This window comes from Stegodyphus dumicola, chromosome 7 (assembly GCF_044657685.1).
Source record: "Stegodyphus dumicola isolate Sdum_Otavi_A_Nest chromosome 7, ASM4465768v1".
NCBI lineage: Eukaryota > Metazoa > Arthropoda > Arachnida > Araneae > Eresidae > Stegodyphus > Stegodyphus dumicola.
In genome coordinates this window covers 187,456,263-187,480,533 of record NC_140774.1, presented here as the reverse complement: position 1 = coordinate 187,480,533, position 24,271 = coordinate 187,456,263, and the positions used below count along the sequence as shown (strand labels likewise).

Sequence of the window (24,271 nt, the reverse complement as noted above, 5' to 3'; positions counted from 1 at the left end):
GTCTGTTTGTCGCCGATAGTTTATTCGTTGCTTGCGTAGCTTAAGTGTCTGTTTGTCGCCGATAGTTTACTGGTTGCTTGCGTAACTGTACTAGCCAATGGGGTGAAGTTGCCATGGCACAGGGTTGCCGTTTCAATTGAGACGTAGACAATTTCCTGTAAAACTTGCTTTTCTTATGACCATCCATAAGTCTCAGAGCCACACGCTTAAGAGTGCAAACATTTTTTTACCTGATCCTACATTTGGACACGGAATTTTAATAATAAAATTTAAAAAACAAATATTTCAAGAAATTCCTTCGGTATATGAATTTATTTGATTTGATTGAAGTTTTCGAATAGAATAGCTTCCTCTCGACATTCAAGAAATTTTTATATGTCAGTTCGCGTTTATAAGGAACACACATCCACATATACGAGTACAAAAATCAGGCATGCTGAAAGCACAGTTTACATATTTCAAAGTATAAAAAGGAATATATCATTAAAAACACCGGCACTTGAAATGCAAGGGCAAACAAGATAGATATTTGCAGCATTTTATATTTTTTCCTATTCTTGACGAATCAGAAATTGTAATCAACTTTTAATGCAAAAATAAAATATTTGATTGTATAATATATGATTTATTAAAATGTACGTCTTACGTTACAATTATTATTTTTCCCAGTTTCTTCTAAATTTCGGTAATGTACTGTAACGAGCGATTCTGTTTGATTTTCATTTGTATAAATAACCACAAGGCAAACAAACGGTTGTAAAACAATTTATCTTCATTAAAAGCTTGCAGTCGTAGAAAAGATAACACACACCTGCTGTCTGACAATGATACTTCACTCTCAGAACTCTTCCGTAAAGTGTTCTTTTCAAGCACTTCACACTCTATTAAGAGCTTTGTGTCAACTGACAGCCGCCTGCAGAAAGGTAAGGGAAAGAAGACCAGATTGCATCGTCTAAATACGTCTCAAGCAATTTGGGCTTCGTGTATACATGTCTTAAACATTTTTCGAATTTGAAATTCGTGTAAACACGTCTAAAGCATTTTTAAAGGAAATTCCGAAAACGTTTATATACGTCTTAAGCAATTAAAGGGTTATGATCCTGTCGCTCGCAGCAATATACTGAACATGTACAAACATAACGCAGTCAAAGGCACGTCTAATCAGAGAATTGTTTTCACCACGAGTGACGGGAGGTGAAGAAAATTTTAGGGTGAATAACAGGAAAAGCGATACATTACTTAGCTTTTATAAGATATAAATATTGTAATGGATAACAGGAAAGAGAAGTTACGTGGATTTAATAAGTTGCTTTGTAAAAAAGTTTATTTATATTTTGAATCAGTTTCCAGCGTTACTGCTCTTACTGGCAATAATAATAATTGTAATTTATGTACTGCCAAATAGACTTTGATGTTGTGATAGATCATATTTATCTAATATAGGATATATCTGATATAGGATAATCAGCACTCAAATATATAAGAATGAAGGTGAAAAGACGCGAAATGCGCAGAGATTTGTGCACTTTTTCTGCAGTGTGTAAAAGGAATTACCAGTTTATGTCAGTGCTTACGGTTTCCAAAGAAGATTCATGTTGGTATGATGAAGTAGATTATTTTAAAATGTGTTTGAAAGTTGTAACTATTAAATAAGAAATATTTAGGTATATTAATAAGTATTGCATTCTTTCTCAATGGCAATGAAAATAATGCGAAATTGGACTAAAGACCATTGAAACGTTAAACCTTTCTTCAAATTTTTCTCAAGATTGCTTTTCTTCTTGCTGACATAAACCTTTTGCCTTGGCACTTGGAGAATAATGCCATCGGAGACCAGCGATAGATGCATACTTGCCGAGACTAGTTCAGTTACACCTGAGATACTATAGTGAGACGTGTGTCATTCTGGTATAGAGAAGCACTTTCCGATGTAGAGTTCTTGCTTGTATACGAGGTTAGCAATGTTTAGTTTTTATTTATGTATGAACTGAAACCTTTCCTCATGCCTGCCTCTGATAGTTTGCGTATGAAGTCCTAAAACAACCTAAACGTCCTAAAACGTCCCATTTTGTTACATATGTGGCAGTTTTACCGTTCCCAGTCAAAGAAAAAACCATTAGCATATTTGTCAGGCAAGCCTATTTTGCTTAATTTCGAGAATTTACAGATGTCGATGAAGGGAACACGTTCTAAATTTCCATTTGATGTACCTATGATTTGGCGAGTGCCCAAAATCACAAAAGTGATTTTTACTTTTGCATAGTGATAGCGTCAAGATATACAGTATCATAGTTTACCATCAACTAGCTCACTCAGTTGAACTCTCAGGGCCAGTCTTCAAAGAATTACTTTCTTTGGAAATGCAGGAATGCGATTCTGGTGAATATCGAATTGACCCCCCAACAATGAAGGTTTTGAAATTGAAGGTGATTCCATTTAATAGGGATTCGACCAGTGTGAGTTGAATGATTTAGCACCAGATTTGGGACTATCTAAAAAAGCTTCAGAGCTGTTAGCATCAAGACTGCATGAAAAAAAAAAAAAAATCGTTCTTGAAATAGGGAATCTTACTATGTAACCTACCTTTAATCAACAGTAAGTGTGTTTCTGCAATACTTTTGAAATGATGATAGATGACATCCTTGATGTTTATGTGCGCCCAATATGCCAAGGTAATAGGTGATGCTTTCCCGTTACAGGACGACAACAACACAGGGCTCGCATCGTAGATGATTATCTTCAACTGGAAACAATTATGCGCATGGAGTGGCCAGCTTGATCCCCGGACTTGAATCCCATAGAGCAAGTTTGCGATGCTTTTGGGAGACATCTAGCTGCTCTCAATCCGCCAGCTTAGTTATGTTATTTGATATCTTACTATGTGTTGCATATTGTGGGTAAGTTTCATTAAATTCTACATGTAACTTTTTCAGTAATCGTGATTTTTCCTTAATTTCTGATAACCAGTGTATTTGCAATATTTAAAAATAACAACAAATAACTTTATACTAATAAAATTTATTATACTTTTTCCTATAATGAAGAGAGACACCTCTACCTATTCATCTATTGATTAATCCAAAACCGTTGTGATTTTTCAAAAGCTAATTTAATTAATAATTTAATTTAAGCTAATTTTTGTAATTTTTTTCTGCCCCAAATAGCTGCTGATGCTAAGCTTCTTTACTGGCATTTAAATCAAAATTTTATTTCCCTTTTTTTTGCATGAATTAAGTGCTCATAATTTGTTTCAATTTATTAATATTGATAAAGTGAGATTTTTATTTCATATGAAATATTGATTATTTAAAACTGTTATGTAGATATATGTGATTGGAACAGTTAATTTACTAAAACAAAAACTTGAAAATAATAAAAGTATGAGCATGTATGTAACAGATTGATTTGCAGAAAATGGATTCTAAAATATGATACAGATAAATCGCATGTCATATACTAATTTCAATCCTTTCTGACCTATTGGGTACGAAACTGCCAAGATATTTATCCTATACTTGTATAAAAGTCTAAAAACTATAATATCACTCTAAGAATTAATATACAAAGCAATTATTTGCATGGTTTCAAAAATTAAAGTATGTTGACAGAAACACCTCAGCTATTTTAACCATTTAACTGCCATGCGGCGCATTCATTTGTCTCGAAAACCACGACGCAGCGGCTATGCGCTGCGAGTTTCTGCATGTCTTTTTTGCTCCATGGGTGTGAATGTACGTAGTCTGACCTTGCTCGTTCTTTGTAACATGAGTGCATTCTAAAATAACTAACTGTGTCGTGGTTTTCGAGACAAATGAACCAGCGCTTTTGCATAGCAGTCAAACGGTTAATGAATGATGTATTAATTTATGAGAAGAATATTTCTGGTTGACCTTACTAAATTACACATAAAACAAAGTTACTGAATAAAGTTGCACATTTTATTAGAATTAAAACATAAAATAATAACTTCTTTAACACATAGTGAGAAAATATATAATGAAAAAATATACAGCATTGTTTTTATTTTCATACATAGGTAACTTTTGAGCTGCTGATTTTTTTCTTGAATGACTAATGATGCATTCCATTTTCTTTCATGAAAGTTCTTCGCTTTTATTAAATTTACATAGTAACAACCTATTGAAAAAAAATATATGATTAGATATTAAAAGTAAAACAATTGCACCAAATATTTCATTAGGTAAACAAAGTTTTTGGAAATTTGGCTGGTTTCATACATGCAAGGCTCAATGAGAGCCAAAATGCAACTTCTAATTTTCCTAAATTTTTATTAATTAAAAGTTCAATACACCTCACTTGACTTACAATCATTTTTGTAGCTTGACAGCTGCAATGACTTTTGCTTCTTTGTTCCTGATAACAGCACTTGCTCTATAAAAAAGATATACAGTCAAAAGTCGTTAATCCGGACCCCAATAATTCATATCCTGAATGGAGTACTTGAGTATGGAACTCTGAATTTTATTGTTGGGAGAATAAATGGCCCGAAAGTTAAATTTCTGTAAAATAAGTGCAATTTTATAGCTAATTGATGGAAAGAAGGGAATGACAACAGAATTCTTATAATCTCCTAAAACAAGAGTGTGCCTTTTGGTGTGTTGAGATGAGAATTGTCAATAGCTATTGCTTTTAAATAATTTAGTTTTTCATCAAGGGATAGTTTGGAGGATCAAACTTGAAGAGCACAGAAAACATAGGAATAAAAGGAAGCTAACTTTTGTTTAGTCGGCTGACATGATTTGAAGTGTGGTGGAAGGTAAATCAATGAAGGTTTACGGTAAATCGTAGTACTAAAGTTGGATGTGTTACGTAGGACCAGAATGTCAAGGAACAGAAGAGAATTGCATGTCCCAAGTTCAAAAGTTAACTGAATGAAAGGATCAATGGAATTCATTGTTGAAAGAACTTTATTTAAATTATCTTTATTACCTTCAAACAGGGTAAAAGTATGGTCTACATAGCAGAACCATACAGGGAAGTTTAAAGTTTCAAATAATTTTGATTCATAATAATGCATGTATATATCAGCCAGGATGGGACTGAGGGGGCTTCCTATGGCTAATCCCTCAGTTTGCTTGTAATTTCTTATTTTGGAAAGCAAAATGCGTTTGTTTCAAATAAAGTGAGGCAAATTAGCTCATCAATTTCAATGCAAGAGAAATGAAATTCACGAAGTCTGGTTTCTAGACATATTTAATGCACCCTCCACTGGAACATTGGTGAATAATGGTTTTACATCAAAAGAAACCATTAGTAAATTTCTAAGAGAAATGCTTTTAACTTTTTTACAAACTCTATTTAATGTTTTATAGTGTAAATGTTTATTATCTAATAGAGTTAAAAATCTAGAAACTAAATACTTAGCTAACGGATACGAGGTAGTACCTAAATTTGATACAATAGGGCGGAAAGAAAAACAACTTTTATGAATTTTCGGAAGAGCATATAATCTGGCACAATTCGCAACAGATGGGATAAGCGAATGTTTTAAGTTGCTTGAAATGATTTGCGAAGATTTGATCGCAGTTTTTATTTTGGATAAGTCCGAAGGTGAAGGATCTTTAGGGATCGGATTATATGGTCCTTCGTTTAAGAGTTTAGTGACACCATCGATGGAAGTGTTCTTATCCATGACGACTATCTGGCCACCTTTGTCGGCCTTTGAAATGACAATATCCGGGTTAGAATGAATCTCGCACATTGTAGCTCTTTCTCTCGCAGTTAGATTTGGTTTCAAAGGTTTATTATTGAATTTTACATTATGAGTGATAAAATTCCTAGTCATTTCTTTCTGTGTATCTGAAGCTTTACTGAACTTCAAAGCTTTTTCGGAGCCAAAATCTTTGGAGTCAAGGGTTTTGAGGTTTGTGAGAAGTTAAAATTACATTTTAGAATTCTCTCTTGTTCTTCTGATAAACTAACACTCGAAATATTAACTATTGGCTTAATTAAGACACAATAACACGCCGAATAAATACTAATTCAGAAGACAAACAACAAAAATCAGCGTTATATTTACAAATTGTTTGTCTTCTGAATTAGTATTGGCTTAATATTTACAGTGGAAAGATTTTTTTGAACTACTTAAATTGGAAGACTGTAAAAGGAAGTTTTTGGAATTTAAATGCAAGAGTATTTTTATGATGGTTAACCACATTTCCAGTTCTAGACCAAGCCTTTTGTTCAATGGCAGTGGATTTTGGATATGAATTAGCGAGTTTCAGATGAAGCTTCATAGCTCATGTTCAGTTTTGGATAACTGTAGATATGTATCCCTTATGATGGATCGAAGCAAGGCAAGCTTGCAGTTTAACAGAATTCTTGAAACGCGACTGAAAGATTTTTTATTAGATTTGATTTGAATGAAATTGGGGAATAATTTTTTATGTTTACGCTTTAGTAAAAATTCAAGGTTATTTAGAAATTGATTCAAACTCTTGCTGCGCAGCAGCGAAATGTAAGTTACTTTGTGAATAGCCCTCGTATTAACCCAATTAAAACAAACACAAATGTGCCTATAAAGAACCTTAAACAAGATTATTAGATTTCATTCTTCATATCACTTTGCAATCAACCTGCATTGTAAATTTATCTATGACATATATTACATTTTCCTGTATGTGGTGGCATAAATTATGATTAGCAATAATTTCGTGATTGTTCCCGGAATCTGAAAAGTACTACATACTTCAACTTTATCATTAGACCCATATTTCTACCATTTATGCATCAAGTAGGCAATGCATTCTCAAGATAACTCAAGATAATAAATAACTTTAAAAATATCACTCATGGTGAGCAAAATATGCTGTCTGTAACAATAGTTCGAGAACTGTCCCAGCGAATGCTTAGCTTAGAGCTAAGCTCACTGCATGTGTGAGGGGCTGAACTGAAACGCATATTTTTAGCGAGCCACGTCATGCATGAAATGCCATTCAGTTACGCCTAGAAGTTTAGACAGCAAGGAATTTATATTTTATAATGTAATATACTACACTTGGATGAATACGAACATAACTCAACGAGAGTGAAGGCATATGTTGTAGAATGGACTAGTTACATCTATTACAGTATTGCACAGGTTTAACGCATGAATGACTATACAAAACGAATAAAAACTACCATATTGTCTTAAACTTGGAATTACTTTATTCCATTCTTATTGTCTTGTTATTTTTAAAATGTCATAGACATGTTATGTTCTAATCTTTCTCAGTGTATAATAAACTGCAGCCTCAGAAGTGAAGATTCGTACTGAATTTAATTATCTAGATACCTGTGATTAATGCTAGCATAGGAAGATGTTGCATATAGATAAGGAAAAATCAGGAATTTTAATTGATTAAGATTTGATGAAATTATGAATAAGTATAGTTTATTGGAAAACTGCAGAGCCATTTTGATAGCATTACATGCAGTCATCAGCGTAATTACTAAGAAGCTTTACCACTGAAGTTTTCAAAACTGAAAATAATCAGACAGAAAGTTTAATAAGTACATTTATAACAAGATAGCAATACCTTAAGAGAGTATTCATTATTTCTTCTATACCTTCACCTGTCTTTGCACTGGTTTCAAAAAAGAATGCTTTGTTTTCCTAGAAAACAAAACATTTTAAAATTATTCTTCAAAACAGTCAAAATGTATTAATTGATAATATTAAACATAGGTAAGTAACAACTATATTAAAAAGTTGCAATCATAATTAAGTAGAAGTATAGTCATAGTTTAGTAGGTGAAATGACTACTACATGAAAGTGAAACTGAATAAAAGTACTGATATAATACTGATTTAATTAATACTAATGTTCATGTCAAAAATCAGATTATTAAGAACATTACTAATTTTACCTTTTGATACTATTATCAGTGAACACTAAGCACAACTTTCTGTTGTTTGATAACAGATTCTTCATTAATAAAAATCCTTTTTTTTAATTTTTTTATTTTTGAAAAGTAATTACAGTCAAAAGTCGTCAATCTGGACGCTCATAATCCGGAATGATCGCACGCATGCACGTTTAATGTATAACGGATGGTATAAGCTAAGCTAAAATTATCTAATTATCTATTTCAGTAAACCCTTCGTGCCGACTGTCACGTCTACGTGCCAGCAACGAACACACTCACTTCCCGGCCGACATGCAGGCGTGCCAGAGCGTTTTCCCGTTCAGCCCCGACTGTCACGTATTTCTGCCAGTGTCCTGGAACATTTTTAAAAACTATAATTTCTGCCACAAGATGGCACTGTATGTCCATATGGTTTCAGATACATGTACATTAGACCTATTCTTATGAGAGAAGCATGACTCACATACACGTGTTTTTGATTATATAAACAAAAGGGGAAATAAATGTTTCCGAATAGCGTGATTTATGACGTCTCTTTAAATTTGTACCGGGTAGTTGTTTATTGTAAGTAGAGAAGTTTTTTTTTCGCTAAAGCGTTGGGTATTCTGGTTTGCAATTCAGTTTTTAGAAAATAATTAGATCTTGTTAGACATGAATTCTTTCTGTTTTCACCATTGCAATGTCGTAGTGTCGAAAATGTTTAACAGAGCATGAAATAGCAGAAATGCTGCAAAATATTTCAGATATTGATTCTGAAAGATTAACTGAAAGACATTTTCCAAAACTTTGTTCAGAAGAAACTGATAAGAAAAATGAGACGACGATGCTTCGTTTGTTCACATTCCCGGAAAAATCCTCCAAAAGGGCAAATGAGTTATTACGAGTGCAAGGAATGTAACGTAGGACTGTGTATAGATCCCTGTTTTCAAATTTTTCATACGAAAAGATAATTTTAAGTAATATATTTAGTTTTCAGATGTATAATGTTAAAAAAAGTCATAAATTGGTGAATAATGAAAGTAAAATGTGTAAAATATGCATTTAAACAAGAAATAAGGTAATTAAAGTATATATAAAAATATCTATAAAGCATAAGCCGTTTAAATACTCTATAGAGCATTATTAAACAATGCGTTGATTCTTCGGAAATTTCATGGATTTAGGCTTAATAGCAAAACAGCCGCCGGACTTGGACAGATGCTCGCGTAAGACACTGCCTGCCTCCGCGATAAGCACGCGGTTGCGCTACCCGGCGCGAAGGGGTTAATGTTACAGATTGCGTTGTTCCTTAATCTTCGAATTGGATCCGGATTATTATTTTTTGCAGACTGTTAGAGCAATTTTATAAAAGTAAGCTTAGAATTTCCGATGCTGGAGCTGCCAAAGGATCTACAAAGCGAAAGCATGTTTCGATGTCCATCAAACAAAAAGTGGAATTGCTGCAAAAAAATGGATAAAGGCATATCCTTTGTTTCTCTAACCATTCCAAAATCTATTCTTCAATTTCATGCTGCTCTGCAGGGGGAGGGGGGACGTCGCAGCACGCAATGAACTGGAAGTTGATCTGTCAGCACTATCCTTATCTTCAGAGCAGATGTTTTTATTTTATTTGGCTTATAATTCTTTACTAAATGTAGTATTTAGTCTCGATGTACTCTGTCTGTCTGTGTCAATTTAAATCAAATTCATTTTAAATATCACGAATACAAATTATTATACGAATATTATAAATATCAAATAGTTTTCTCGTTGCAATTTTCTAATTTTGACTAAGATTATAGGCCGGTAATGTATGACTACTATTATAGGCCGGTAATGTATGCTTTACGCATACGTGTGTTGAAATAAAGTAATGTTTAATAAAGTAAACAAATAAATATTAAGCTTTTTTTTTTTTGTAAATTTTGATACCTTTTAGGTCATAATTGTTCTTTATTTCATAAATTACGGTGTCATATTTTTAATTTTATAATTTCAGCATGCCATCTTACCAGATTTAAACTGATGATCTATAATCCGGAAAAATCGATAATCCAGAATCGCCTAAGTCCCGACGAGTCCGAATTAAAGACTTTTGACTGAATAAATTAATTCATGTGGAAGTGCAAGTATACTACTAAAACAAATTAGGGAATTGCACCACATGCAAAAAATGTGAACACATAATCGATAAACAGTCATTAAAAATGATAAATACTATATTTATTCACATATCCTCCTTTTTTTGCTAATTTTATCATATGAAAATCGAGAGGGGAAAATTATGCAAATAATTTATTTTCCTAAGGACGTGATTACAGTAAGGCCATAACAAATAAGAAGTGTTAATGGATAAATTACCAGTAACTATTACAATAATATTTATTCATAAAACCTCTACCCTAATAAAATACATAGTAATTAATAATACAATATGTAATAATAATAATATATCTTTATTTCTAGTTCCCTATATTTTGAATTTCATCTGCTGTTATTGCTACTCTGTAGGCCTCAAGTCATTCAGTGCTGTGAGAACTGCTGTTCGTGTCCTCTGGTCGTGTCTACACCTTGTAAAACTGATATCACGTCTATTACCAAGACTGAACCTGGGTTGAAAGAAATATTTCCAAGAATTTTTGCTTTCAGGATATCTGATTGGTATCTCCAGGATATCTTATGCAAAAACGTAAAAGCCGCATGGATTTAAGCATTAATTTTTTTATTTACACTCCTGGCCATTAAAATTGCAATACGATGAAAGCAAATACAAAAAAGATATTTATTGCACCTAAACAGTATGGCATGAAGATAAAATGATTAAATTTGTAAGCAGTTTGAGAGTTTACAGGGGTGCGAAATTAGTAGAAACACAGCCACCCTTGGCATCTAAAACAGCCCTTACCCGTTTAGGCACGAAATTGGGCTTGGACGACAGAAATGGGCAACTCATTCCATGCCACATTTGATCAACCATATTAACTGGAGAATGGTGGTGGGCCGGTCGGTCTCTCAGCAACCCATGACCAGAGATGTTTTCAGTGGGTGACAGATCTGGAGACCATGCAGGCCACGGCAGCAATCAAATACCTTGTATGTACCTCGAAGAAGGTACACAATCATTCCATCCTGGTGTTGCAATTTTGATGGCCAGCACTGTATTTCAGGGTAACATCGGAGCAGATTATATCTTGATTAATTGAAGTTTTTCTTTTAAAATTTTTATTATGGTGTATTTTTAGAGGAATTTGATTGATAATAATTTTAATGAAATTAATATTAATTGTCAGTTTCTTTATTTTTATTTTGAACTGTTTCATGAATTCCCACTCATTCAGAAATGTGGCTCTGTTGAAAATTCTTTGGCTGCTCTTGTAAAAGACCAAGGAATTTTCAGCAATTTTATATATATTATATTATATCCATTTTGAATTGTTTTTGTTTCAATTTTGATATGTGTATTTCCTGTTAGAATGATCCCTTTCATGATTTAATTATTATCTCTTGATGTAGTACATGTGTGTGTATGTGTCCCCATATGGGCAACTAACTTTTCTATGCATATTTGTAACTTCTACTTATTTATTAAAAAATTTCGATTTCAACAATGACTGTATAAGACTAATTTAAAACTATGCAAATACCTTCAGATACATAGATGATGTCATTGCTGTTTAATAATTTTGAGTCAACACAATTCCAAATTTACTCTTTATGCTTAATTCTTAATATAACGCAACAAGAAACTGATTATTTAGATCTGCAAATAATTAGCCACAATAAAATTTAAACCTTTTGATAAAAGAAGAGATTTTAAGCTTTTTAACTAATTAACTGGAATACCAGCTTATCTAGAAAAGTTATTGGCAACACAGTACTTAATGAAATTACTAGAATCAGAAATAGATTACTTAAACTAATTTTAATTATGCAAATTCTTTTGGGAAAAAAATACTATTAATTATCAGATTTTATTTTTAAGCTAATAACTTGATGATCGCACTACCCAAAATTGAGAGAAAGATAAGGCAGGAAGTGTTATATATCTACTAATAGCGAGCCTGGAACTAGTTGCCAAATGAAATTCTCTAAACCATCTAATATTTACCATTCTTTTATTTGTAGTGTCCTCAACAGATTGTTTCAGCTGTCCTTCCTTTTTTAATAGAAAAAATGGTCAGTTAAAATTGGCATTGAAGAAGTACAACAAATGTGAGTAAAATTTAATTTTTTGTTTTTGTACATTTTTGAATATTATATCAGACCTTAATAAATATTTTATTATAACCGGAATTAGTTTTTATTAATGTTTTGACTGGCATTTGGATTCTTCTCATTTTATTTGAATCGGATTGCAACAGGGAATTTCTTTCATATATTTGAAAAATAAATAAATTTAATATCAAATTGATATATTTCTTAGCAATTTTTGAATTGAATTTCATTGAAATATATAAAATGCGATCAGATCTCATAATTATTGGTGATTTTATTGAAAAGGATTAACTCTTCTTTGAAAAGTTAGCCTTATTCCATGGAATCAACAATAATTAATTTTGTTTTATTTTTGTCTTTATATTTTAAAATCTTAAATACATTGATTTTTATAGTTTCCATAGTTTAAACTCATTTTTCTGGAAAATTAATTTTAACAAGTTTCATAATTACAATACTTTTTACTTTTCATTTCCAACTGATATTAATAATTGGATATATATATATATATATACGCACACACATAATTTGGGTTGTTTACTTTTAGCATAAGCTATAAAAAAAGATTATTAAAAATTCCTGACATTTTAAGACTGGTTGGACCAATTAAAGAAAGTAAGTTGTGGTAATCAGCAAAATGATATTTTTAATGGGATAAAAGAGAAGTATTATTTCAAATGCCTATTGTAAAGCCATATTTACACAACATATTACATATTAGAAGATACTGGTAACATAAAAAATTTTTAGCCGGGTTTCTTTAAAAAGAAAGTAGAAAAAGAAATCAAAGAAAGTACTGATATAGAAATCCTTACAGTAGTAAACTGCTTTCCAGCTGTTTCAAATGCTTCCTCGGACTTCCTTAGGTCGACCTTGGTACCAATTATAAGGATTATGGTATCGTCTGGATTTCTTTCCTGTAAGAAATTAATACAAAATATTGTTTATAAGTAGAACAAAAAATTCACAGTCGTGCATTGCGAGAGGAACTCAAAATAAACATCAGTTACTTATTTATTGATTTTATTTGGAAACTTAAAGGATGTATGTATATGGAAGCTATTTCTAAAAATGCATTAGATTGAGGCAGTAATTAACTTTTAGTGGTAAGATAGAAATGTGCAAGGCCTGAATGTATAAAATGATATACATGTGTAACAGACGCACGGTCAGGTTTCTGAATTACAGCTGAATCTGTTTTCCCAAGTAGTAATTTCATCATTTATATCATACTTTCTTCATTATTTTTAGGTATTCTGAACCAAGGTTGTGCGATTTGCCAAGTATGAAAAACTGCACATCATTATCAGTTCAATAGCACTAAATTTTATGCACATTTGGTTTATGATGTAACATGTTGTTTCATGCTTGAGTCTTTGAACTGAATACAATAAGTCTTCCAATAGCATCAATGTTTTTAGCAATTTCAGTGAAAATGTCAAAGACAAAGAATGTTGCAGCTGTCACAATGGAAAGATTTCATAACTTGGTGTTTTCCTACCTACAATAAATGAACTAGAAAGGTGACAGGTGATGAAACTTGGGTGTGTCATTTCACACCAGAATCGAAACAACAATCGATGGAGTGGAGACACACTCATTCTCCAAAAAAACAAAAGTTCAAAGTGACAATGTCATCACAAAAAATCATGTGCACTGTCTTCTGGGATAGGAAAGGCGTTTTGCTTACTGAATTTCTTCCCAGAGGTGAAACCATTAATGCGGCACGATATTGTGAGACTTTAACAAAACTAAGGTGTGCCATTCAAAACAAACGGAGAGGAATGCTCATTAAAGGAATTGTGTTGCTCCATGACAATGCTTGGCCCCATACTGCTGGTGTCACTCAATCGTTAATTCGACAGTTTCATTGGGAGCAGTTCGATCACCCGCCGTACAGCCCTGACTTGGTGCCGTCCGACTACCACTTGTTCCTGCACATGAAGCGCGAGCTTGGTGGCAAGCGCTTTGGATCTGACGATGACACGAAAAATGCTGTGGAGTCGTGGTTATCGAAACTGGTGGGAAGTTTCTTTGACGATGGTATACAAAAACTGGTCACCCGCTATGACAAGTGTTTGATCATTGGCGGAAACTATGTTGAAAAATAGTTTAAGACATGTATTTTCATGTAAAAATAAATTGTTTTACTATCGAAAAAATTGTTTTACTATTTTTTTTCAAAACGGTACTTAGTTTCCGAATACGCCTCGTATAAATTAGAGATGGGCAAACATTTTCGTCGCAGGCCAAAAATTGAAAAAAAAAAAAAAAAATTTGGTGGACCAAGATAAATTTTTCTAAAATTTTAAAATCGATATACAATTATTCGAATTTAACTATGTTAATGAGATAAATGAAATTACAATTTCATTTTTAAAAGTTCCTTATACTGAGGTTCGAAGTGAGATGTACTGATTCTAAGGAATGAGGCTAAATGATCATCTGTCAGTCTACTTCTCAAATAATTCTTTCTAAGGTTCATAGTTGAAAACACTTCTTCACATGTATAAGGTGAATCAAACATAGCACTGCTTTTCTGGGCGTGAGATATTAAATTTGGGAAACTTAATTTCGATAATGATTTGTAAAACTCTGGCATATTTAGAAACAACTGCACAAGATGATTGTTAGATTGCAACTCAATTAATTCTAGCTGCAAATCTGACCTCACTGCTTCCTAATTTACGTTGAAAGGCATGGTAAAAGTATCCAATTCTGTTTGAAAGGCACTGAAATCTTGGAAGTCTTCTTTTGAACTCAAAATGCAGTTTCTTCAGGCCATCGTCATAATTTTTAAGCTTCTCTTCATTTACTGAGGGTACTGAATTTAACCTCGCGAAATGAGACTAGCTAGCTGCCAACAAACAGATTAAATTTTAAGATAATTAAGTTTTTTCTAAGAGGTCTAATTCACCTATAATTGGATTCCCATATGTCTGTTTTCCAAGAAAGAGATAAGGCTTTTTGGTGCCAGTCTACAAGCTATAACAAAGAACTTCTGCTGTTAACACTTTACCAATTGAAAGCTGTCTGTGCTTGCCAATTTATATTTTGTAGAATAAAAATACAGAAAGTAAAAAGATCATCAGTCCTTTGAAAAAAAGGAAGAAAAAAATAATATTTAAACAAAGTAGAAAAGGAGATGGATATATAATATCTATTTCTTTTAATTTGCCTCAAACCGGCAAATTAAAATTCTATCCGCGGGCCGGAGTTCGTTCATCCCTGCTATAAATCATTGCATCGATGATATGATGCTGTTAACATCATGTCATCGATACTTTATGTATCACAAATATTAAGCAATATATGTCCCAGCATCTCAGAATACAAGATATACATTTTTGAATATTTTGATCAAAATATGTTGTTCCAAACAAATAGTCTTCTTGTTTAATGTGCAGAACAATAAGCTGACCACAAAATTAGAGGCACACAAAAGAAATACCTTTTACTTCCTCATAATAATACTACGTTACTGAATATAATATCAATAAAATTATGATTAACTGGCCACATTTATTTTTGCAGCATAAAAAAGGAAACATACATGTAACATTTGAATGTAATATTTCTAACATGCTGCTTTTAAATCCTAGAATAAAATTGGCGTACTACTATTACTAAATTCTACAGCAGAAATAAATTATATACCAACATAAAAAATTTACAATGTGTACCTTAACATTTTCAATCCAAGTTTTTACATTCTGAATGGAATCTTCTTCTATAACACTATATACTATTAAAACTGCATCTGTATTACAAAGATAAGGCAATATTGCACGTTGCAACCTGCGTTAAAGACGAAGACCAATAGAATCAAATATCATGAAATTTAAAGTTTCATAATTCCACAAGAATTACAAATTTAAGATGAAAAGATATTTTCTGTCTTTTAAATTACTTACTTCACATTTCCAGCCGTGTCCCAGAGTTTCAACTTTATCTTCCTGTCTTCTACATCTATTTCCTTTTCATATGATTGTACAGCTGAAAGAAATATACTTTAGGTTTGATGCTTTCCTTCTTCAAGAAAGATATATGCAGTTATGAAATGACATATATATATATATATATATATATATACACAGTTATGCTACTCTTAATTCCAAAACAGAATTTTGAGAAATAATAATTTTGAGAAGAATGGAGAGTATCTTTAATAACTACACTGTCAACAGTAAATAATGTTTACAATTATTACTATACATTACAAGGACTAACATACGTTCACGATGCTATAGATTTGAAGTTGTTGATAACCTCTAAAAGTAATAAAAATTTTAAGATAAAAAAGTAGTAAAAATTTTAAGATTAATTGGGGATATCTAGTTGTCATTGAAATCTAGCTTATTGGAAGTTTAGTTGCAATTGAAAAACATCTAATAACTTCCGTATTCTGACCTGTAAGTTTTTTCCCCCCAAAAGTCTCAGATTGTAGCAGTAAGTTTGTTTTATAACTAGGATTTTTGAGATAAAACAATAGGCCTCAAAGAAAAATAATTGTTTTGTAACCTGTAACCACAATGCGGAATGTTGCTTGCGGCAGTTTAAAAGTGAAACCATATATTCTAAATTTCAAGGCAACATAATGTCTAGTGGAAAAACTGCAATTAGAAAATTTACATATTAAAAGTTTCTTTAAGGGAAAGAAAAAAAAAAAAAAAAAAACATTCACACATTTCTTTGTTAATTGTACGATCAAACAATATGAATTAAAATACAATTATTTTAAAAATTTACCCTTTTTGGATTACTTTGTCACTTTTAAATTTAATACAAAGGACACAAAAAGCATCTAAAAGTGTATTTAAATTTAAATTTCCTTGATATTTTTGAACTACTTTTCTTTGTGAGAACTTCAATTTAAATATATGTACTAGCATCTATTTAAATATATTTAACTAAGATCTATCTATTCATCAACATATCCAAGTATAACTTAAAGAATGCTAATATCATAATTTTTTCTTATGTTGATTACCAATACATTGAAACAGAGCCTGCAATAATTTAATGACAAAAATTGCGAACCAATGAAGCAATAATACTCTTTTGTAAATGACAAGGCACTATTTCAATTTCATTCATCATATGAAATGATACTATTCTGTGGTATTAATATTCATTCTAGCAAAAACGAAAAATAAAGAATATTCTTCAAGCTTCTATTCTGATATACATATCTCCACTCAGAATTATAAATCTTTTGTCATCAATACTAATATGTTATCTAATATCATAAAATAAAAGTAGGACAAAGTTCAAACAGGAACCTACGATTAGAATAAAAAATGATTAATTGATCTTACATAATAACTTCACTGAAAAACTTTTTTTTTATCATAATAAATATGTGCAGGTAGATCCAAAAGTACAAAGCCTCATATATAAAATAAGGTTTAACAATTCCTCTTGCACACATATACTGAAAATATTAAATGAGTAAGTTTAAAGTTTAGTTATGGAAATCGTATGTGTCAAATTTTCACTGTCTACTGAATGTGCTACTTTGTCTTGAAATTTTAAAACTGACTATCATTCTGTGATTAAATTTTAAAGAAAGACTAAAGAAGATCACTTCAAACAGAAAAAAGCATGTTTCGATGATATGCATGTTGATTCACCTCCTTCCTGTTCTACAGTGAAAGAAGGGGTAAAATAGTTTCCGAAGGGCTGAAATTCCGTAGATGATGATTCTTGAGAAGGTTGACCAGTGGAGGTACTGACATCAGAAAATATTAAGTGATAAAAGATAAGGAGCAAGTGTCAAGACAGGATCTATATAAAACAACTCTTTCGTACATTCAACGTGAAGAAAGTGCTTCCAAGACGTGTACTGAATTTCTTTTAGGAATTCAAAAAACAGAAATGTAACTTTAACCCCTTCACGCCGGGTAGCGCAGACGCGCGCTTATCGCGGAGGCCGGCAGTGTCTTACGCGAGCGTCTGTCCAGGGCCAGGGGCTTTTTTGCTACTAAGCCTAAATCCATGAAATTTCCGAAGTATCAATACATTGTTTAACAATGCTCTATAGAGTATTTAAACGGCTTATGCTTTATAGATATTTTTATATTATATACTTTAATTACCTTATTTCTTGTTTAAATGCATATTTTACACATTTTATTTTCATTACTCACCATTTTATGACTTTTAACATTACACATCTGAAAACTAAATATATTACTTAAAATTCTCTTTTCGTATGAAAAATTTGAAAACAGGGATCTACACACAGTCCTACGTTACGTTCCTTGCACTCGTAATAACTCACTTGCCGTTTTGGAGGATTTTTCCAGGAATGTGAACAAATGAAGCATCGTCCTCTCATTTTCTTATCAGTCTTTTCTGAACAAAGTTTTGGAAAATGTCTTTCAGTTAATCTTTCAGAATCAATATCTGAAATATTTTGCATCATTTCTGCTATTTCATGCTCTGTTAAACATTTTCAATGCTTTGACCTTGCAACGGTAAATACAGAAAGAATTCACGTCTAACAAGATCTAATTATTTTCTAAAAACTGAACTGCAAACCGAAATACCCAACGCTTTAACGCAAATAAAACTTCTCTACTTACAATAAACAACTACCACGTGCGAATTTAAAGAGACGTCATAAATCACGCCATTCGGAAACATTTATTTCCCCGTTTGTTTATATAATCAAAAACACGTGTATGTGAGTCATGCTTCTCTCATTTCGAGTAGAAGGTCTAATGTACATGTATCTGAAACCATATGGACATACAGAGCCATCTTGTGGCAGAAATTATAGTTTTTCAAACGTTCTAGGACACTGGCACAAATACGTGACAGTCGGTAGTGAACGGGAAAATGCTCTGGCATGCCTGCGTGTCGGCCGGGAGGTGAGTGTGTTCGTTGCTGGCACGTAGACGTGACAGTCGGCGCGAAGGGGTTAAGGAGCTTGACTAGCCACTTTGCAGCCTAAATTTAGCTCCAAATGATTATTATCTATTCTCAAAACTATAATCTGACCTTTGTGGATAAAGGTTTAATGATGAAGATGGTGTGAAAGAGCAGTTTTGGAACATTTTGAGGATAAACCTAAAGATTACTTTTTCATCAGGGGCACAGAGTTGTTCATTAAATGATGTGAAAATAAGGAAACTGTATTAAAAATTTTTTTAATTTTCTTTCTTTTTGAAGTTTATCAGGCCAGAAACTTATGGATCTACTTACATATGTTTCAAATCCTAAACTACAGGGTTCGTATGGTCCTTAAGAGTCCTTACATGTTTTGGAATCGATTTTTGGTCCTTAAAAGTCCTTAATTTTGGCCAAAATCAGCAGAAGGTCCTTTAATTTTAATCATCTGAAATTTCTGTCTGTTTTTACGACTGCCATTTTGAGTGTGAATTAACATTTTGGAGGAATATTTTTGGCGATTCACTGACATATATGGTTATCTTTTGAATGGGTTCATGGGTTATAATTTGTTTCTATTTTTAATATAAATGATGGGATACTCAAGTTTCTAAGCAAGAAGTGAAACATACGCATTTCAAAATTCATTTTTTCTAATAAAGAGCTCTTAAACAACTTTTCGCTTTTGGAGATGTGAATTCTTTTATTAAACGGTTCTAAATTTGGCGACTTGTCAACATTTCGGCGATTTTAAGATCATTTCTATAAAAAAATTTTAATTCCAAGATCTGAGAATTTTTTGACGGTTTTTTTCTTAAACGTCATAACATTTCTAAATTTCATTAAAATAATGGTAATATATTGAAATTATATTTAATAAATAACACATTTTTATTTTTCACTGTCATATCATAAAGTTTCATTTTGGGAACTTATTATACAATATTTTGAATCAGAAAAATAAATAAGGTATCATGCTATAAAGCATAATTTACGAAACAACTCTTAGCAAAAGCAAAATCAGCTATGTAATTAATTTAAAATGTATTTTCCAAAATTTTTTCCTAGTAAGCCTTTTTTCCATATAATAATCTCAGAATATTCAAAATTCTCAGAATATGCATCAGTTTTCTCTATAAAATTAATTTTACACTTTTTCCCTCCTTTTTTTTTTTTTTTCCCCGAAATATTTCTGGCTTTTTGCTGTTACAGAATTGGTAGGGATAATTTTCCTTTAATATTTTAGACATTGCAGCTTGGAAAGTTTAGAAGGATTTAAAGGCGACACATTTTTCATTTTGTCACATATTTCTCGATTCTAGAAGATTCGAGAAGTATGTGACAAAATGAAAAATGTCTGCTTGGTATCAACACATAATGGATGTATTTTACAGAAAGTTTGCAATGAATTTCTTACTTTTGGGGGAACGTCTGGAAGAACAATGAAAACATAATATTTGAATGGTTTACTCCTGATACTAGAATCTTTTTCTTAACATGTTTATCTTTTCTTTATTTTCTCTACTTTTCACTAGACACAAGCATGGAAAATATCAAAAATGCTTCTAATCTTATCACTTGGGCAGGCATTATAGAAAGGAATTTTTTTTATTAATAAAAAAATTGAAAACTAACAATTTAAAAGATTAATCTAATCTGTCTTCATGCATCATACACATAGCTGGCACTAGGCATTTTCCCACCTGATGCAATCTCTGTGGATCCTAAATTCTGCTGCCTAGTGCCTTTCTAAATTCTGTTTCCAATGCCTGCTCTGAATTCTAAAAGTTTTGCCATTTCTAGATTTTGTTGTTCGGTGTGGCACTAAATTCTAAAAATTCTGTCACACCAGCTCTGTAACCAGCCTTTACCATATATATTTCTTCTGAATGTTCATATTACTAAAGAAATAAAATTAGCAACTTTTTCTACACATTCTAAATGCACTTATTTTTTAGAATAACAGAAATTCTTAATTCAACCCAAAAAATTATAAAATGAAAAGGAAACATGTTGGGGGGGGGGGAAACTGAATATATAAATAAAATTATTCTTCAAAGATATGCACAGTTATTATTATGTAAATTACTTAATTGTTTATGATTTCAGCCTTTACTATAATTTTCCATTTCTATTTCCTCATATGATAGAGTAACTGAGCCAGATTAAATTAAAATTAAATTGCATAATCTTTGACCACTAGTCCACATTTTTAGTTTGAATTTTACTGTTCTTGATTAATTATGTCACTATGAGCTGTAATTGACTTTGTTAGCATCAGAACATGCCTTTATGTCCTAAGTTCTTTTTAAGTAAGAGGCTTATTTAAACCTTTGTCTGATATTGTAGTTACTTTCAGACATAGCAATAATTTGCTTCACATCTGTCAGAGATTTGGAACAATTTAACTTATACCAGATCAAGTAAAACCTCATAGGTACATTGTGGAGAGGTTGACAAGTTAGAAGATAAAGCATGCAGGAACTAGCGAGAGCATTGGTTTGCACATCGAGACAAATCTCTAATTGTCAGAAAAGATACTTAAAGAGAAAAAAATTGATATAAGCTAGCCAAAATGTTTGGAAAGGCTTCAAATTAAAATGATGGATAAATATTTTGTTGAGTGTTGTTACAAAGCATAAATGTTTTGTCGTTTTTGTTATGTCCTAATATCTTTTGAGAATTAATGTCATAAATTACATGTATTTAAACTGTGAAATTTTATTAGATTTTCATTTTAATAGGGCTTCGTTAACAAATATCGTTAAAAGATAAAATTTAATAGTGGTCATGTAAATCCATAATGACTGAGATTATCTAATTACCTAATTTAATAATTTATAAGTGTTTACCCTTAAAAATAATCTCTACATATTAAAGTGAGTTGTTGCCTTTCATTGATACTCACTGTGGTCACAAGATGAAACACAAAAATGTAAAAATTCAAGTAAAATATATTCTTTGCATCTAGTGAGACTTCAAATACCGTATTTGACGGCATATAAGACGCACCCTTATTTAGACGGCCACACACAAGGAAAAAAAGTTTCTTTTAGTTCTCACGTTTCGTAAAAGCCAAACACACAATTATTGAATGCAAATTACCTTCACATATAAAATGCAGGTAACTTTTTTGAGACCAAATTTAGGAAAAAAAGTGTGTCTTATATGCCGTCAAATACGGTAATACAAAACAACTTATCACCTCTGGTGCTTTAATGACTTATTGGAACCTTAAAGTATATTAACTGGGTTACAACCACTGGAACTCTACACAAGCTACGACACTAATTGCATCAAACAGAGCCTGATTAACTTTCAACACTTGCCCAACTGTGCCTACATCAGGCTTTTCAGGTTTGCTCTAATCAGCAGGTCTCTCTCTAGACAAGCAGCAGTGGTCTTTTGTTATGAATCATGTCGATTTTGATCTTACTTCTCATTTTAACTTATGCTGTTTAACATAAAATATACCTGGTATTTACTAAACCTCTAGACTGACCAAGTATGTGACAAAATGAGACATTAAAAAAAAAAAAAAATAAACATAAAGCTAACTTTTAGTAAAACGTAAATGTCACTTATCGTTTTTGAAATATGTCCAACTATTATAAGTGTAAAATATTTAATGCTACTTTATAAATTGCATTTAGTTTATTTTATTTTCAAACTTATTAATAATTATGTTAATTAATTCATGTTTAGTAATAATGCATACTACTTAAGTATCTATTTTATTTTTAGGATGGTATTACAAAAATGAAATTCAGGCATAGAATGATATTTTTAATTGAATTTATTCAGTTCCCGTTTGCTCATAGGTCCTTCATTTTTTTTCATTAATGGTTCTTAAAAGTCCTTAATTTCCGTGCTCAGAAATGTGTACGAACCCTAAACTAGTAAACTCAAAAATATAATGCCAAACTTTGAAAATTTATGTAAATAAAAATGGTCTTCATCACTGAAAAATTAGTTCCTTGGGACCCATCTTATGCATTTCTGGAAGTAACCTCTAGGATTTAGCTTGAAATTTTTCTATGTTTTCCATACAGTACAAGAGTTTTATTCAAGAGAAAGAAGACTGAATGAATGAAGAAGCCTCAAAGTAGTCTACCCAAGATTTTTCAAGAACAGTGCAATAGAAGAGGTAATAATGCAATACAACTAATGGTGGTCAATTTTTGGATATGGAAGCAAATTTTGCATGAAAAGTTCTCATCTTCCCTTCTAGGCAGGGCATTTTTCCAGTGTTCTGAAAAGCAAAATGTGGACATTTGTCAGAAAAAAAATCTTAACACCGAAAGGATGACAACAGGATGCTTGATGATAGCATGCACAAAACCAGAACACCAAAGGAATATCGACTTCCGATTGAAAAGAAACTAGAAGTAATTTATTTTTCTTCTATTGTATTATATTCAACTGATAGCGATTTTTTTATATCTGTTAGGCTAAAATCCAAATTGATTGGTAGCTGATTAGAATGTGCTAATGATTTCACACCTAATCCCACTAAGGCTAAATAAATATACTTTAAATGTCTTTCAAAAAGGCATCCACTAACTATTCTAGTTATGGTGCATGTGCTAGAATTGGTGTGAAAATGCAGATAAGTAATGGAGTAAAATTTAATTTAAATAAAGTTTCAACATTATGGCAGTCTTGTTCCTCTTCTGCTTGTTCAGTGCAATACGAGAAGAAAAATGTTATAGATATTAATAGGCAAATAAAAATATTTGTAAAAAATATTTCATATCTCTACTTACTTGTAGGCCTGTATACTTCTGTATAATTATTTTTTAAAATCCGTTGAAGAATGCTACTTTTTCCTACTGCATTATCTCCAACAAAAACCACTTTAAAAGTATGTGGAAATACAGTTACTTTTGCTTTGGATGATTCAAAAGGAGGTACAGTAGTTGACTCTGGTACTGGTTTTACTTCTTCAGAATGCTTTGTTAGTTCAAAGGTATTTTTCTTTTTGCTATGTGTTAAAGATTCAGAGGAACACTGCAATAATTCTGTTTTTTCAGGCAAACTGATACTTTGTGCAGATTCTGACCTTCCATAATTTTTTATGTTTCTTTCTGATTTGTTTTCTTCTACTGAATTTTTAATTTCCATAGAAGGTGAAATTTCCCCAAAGCATTTTGTTTCTTCTAAGATCTGCTACAACTTAAGTGGGTGTCATTTATTGAATTCACGGTGTTTTGAGAAGTAGATGACTCTTGCTCTGAGTTCATGCTCTGAGTAGTTTGAAATTGCTGTGAAAATAAAGATCTGTGAAAACAGAGGAAAAATACACTTAAAT

General features: G+C 31.7%; 3 protein-coding genes across 5 annotated transcripts in view; 1 reads left to right on the top strand and 2 right to left on the bottom strand.

The window, feature by feature from the left end:
* The first annotated feature begins 929 nt into the window (after positions 1-929).
* On the top strand, positions 930-14,228 carry LOC118191977 (uncharacterized). 2 transcript variants are annotated; one of them, XM_085821170.1, is made up of 5 exons: positions 930-2,595; positions 2,700-2,897; positions 10,363-10,540; positions 11,977-12,063; positions 13,318-14,228. In XM_085821170.1, the coding sequence occupies exons 2-4, from the start codon at positions 2,860-2,862 to the stop codon at positions 12,034-12,036; spliced, it is 276 nt and encodes a 91-aa protein (XP_085677296.1). In that variant the 5' UTR covers positions 930-2,595; positions 2,700-2,859; the 3' UTR covers positions 12,037-12,063; positions 13,318-14,228. The 2 variants fall into 2 exon arrangements, with proteins under 2 accessions (XP_085677296.1, XP_085677295.1); XM_085821169.1 differs by having other exon boundaries at positions 10,318-10,540.
* Positions 3,917-24,216, bottom strand: LOC118191944 (ras-related protein Rab-13-like). Its single transcript, XM_035362814.2, has 6 exons — positions 23,727-24,216; positions 15,981-16,062; positions 15,750-15,864; positions 12,882-12,983; positions 7,542-7,618; positions 3,917-4,137 (listed from the first exon to the last, which is right to left on the bottom strand). The coding sequence occupies exons 1-6, from the start codon at positions 24,082-24,084 to the stop codon at positions 4,095-4,097; spliced, it is 777 nt and encodes a 258-aa protein (XP_035218705.1). The 5' UTR covers positions 24,085-24,216; the 3' UTR covers positions 3,917-4,094.
* Positions 24,090-24,271, bottom strand: part of LOC118191954 (ras-related protein Rab-6B-like) — a 28,242-nt gene continuing 28,060 nt past the window's right edge. Inside the window, exon 6 of one of the 2 annotated variants that reach the window (XM_035362822.2) lies at positions 24,090-24,224. In XM_035362822.2, coding sequence (XP_035218713.1) covers positions 24,120-24,224 — 105 coding nt within the window. In that variant the 3' untranslated portion in view covers positions 24,090-24,119. Of the gene's footprint in view, positions 24,241-24,271 lie in introns of both variants that reach the window. The other variant, XM_035362833.2, reaches the window with a different exon arrangement.

What these genes read in the sequence shown, in the direction of transcription:
- LOC118191977 (XM_085821169.1), top strand. Translation starts at nt 2,860, where the DNA reads ATGTTATTTGATATCTTACTATGTGTTGCATATTGTGG. An exon ending in CTATGTGTTGCATATTGTGG is followed by an intron (nt 2,898 to 10,317) that starts GTAAGTTTCATT and finishes CTTTATTTCTAG; the next exon opens with TTCCCTATATTTTGAATTTC. An exon ending in AGGATATCTTATGCAAAAAC is followed by an intron (nt 10,541 to 11,976) that starts GTAAAAGCCGCA and finishes TTTTATTTGTAG; the next exon opens with TGTCCTCAACAGATTGTTTC.
- LOC118191944 (XM_035362814.2), bottom strand. Translation starts at nt 24,084, where the DNA reads ATGGAAATTAAAAATTCAGTAGAAGAAAACAAATCAGAAAGAAACATA. An exon ending in AGAAGTATACAGGCCTACAA is followed by an intron (nt 16,063 to 23,726) that starts GTAAGTAGAGAT and finishes TATTTCTTTCAG; the next exon opens with CTGTACAATCATATGAAAAG. An exon ending in CTTGGATTGAAAATGTTAAG is followed by an intron (nt 12,984 to 15,749) that starts GTACACATTGTA and finishes AATTTCTTACAG; the next exon opens with GAAAGAAATCCAGACGATAC.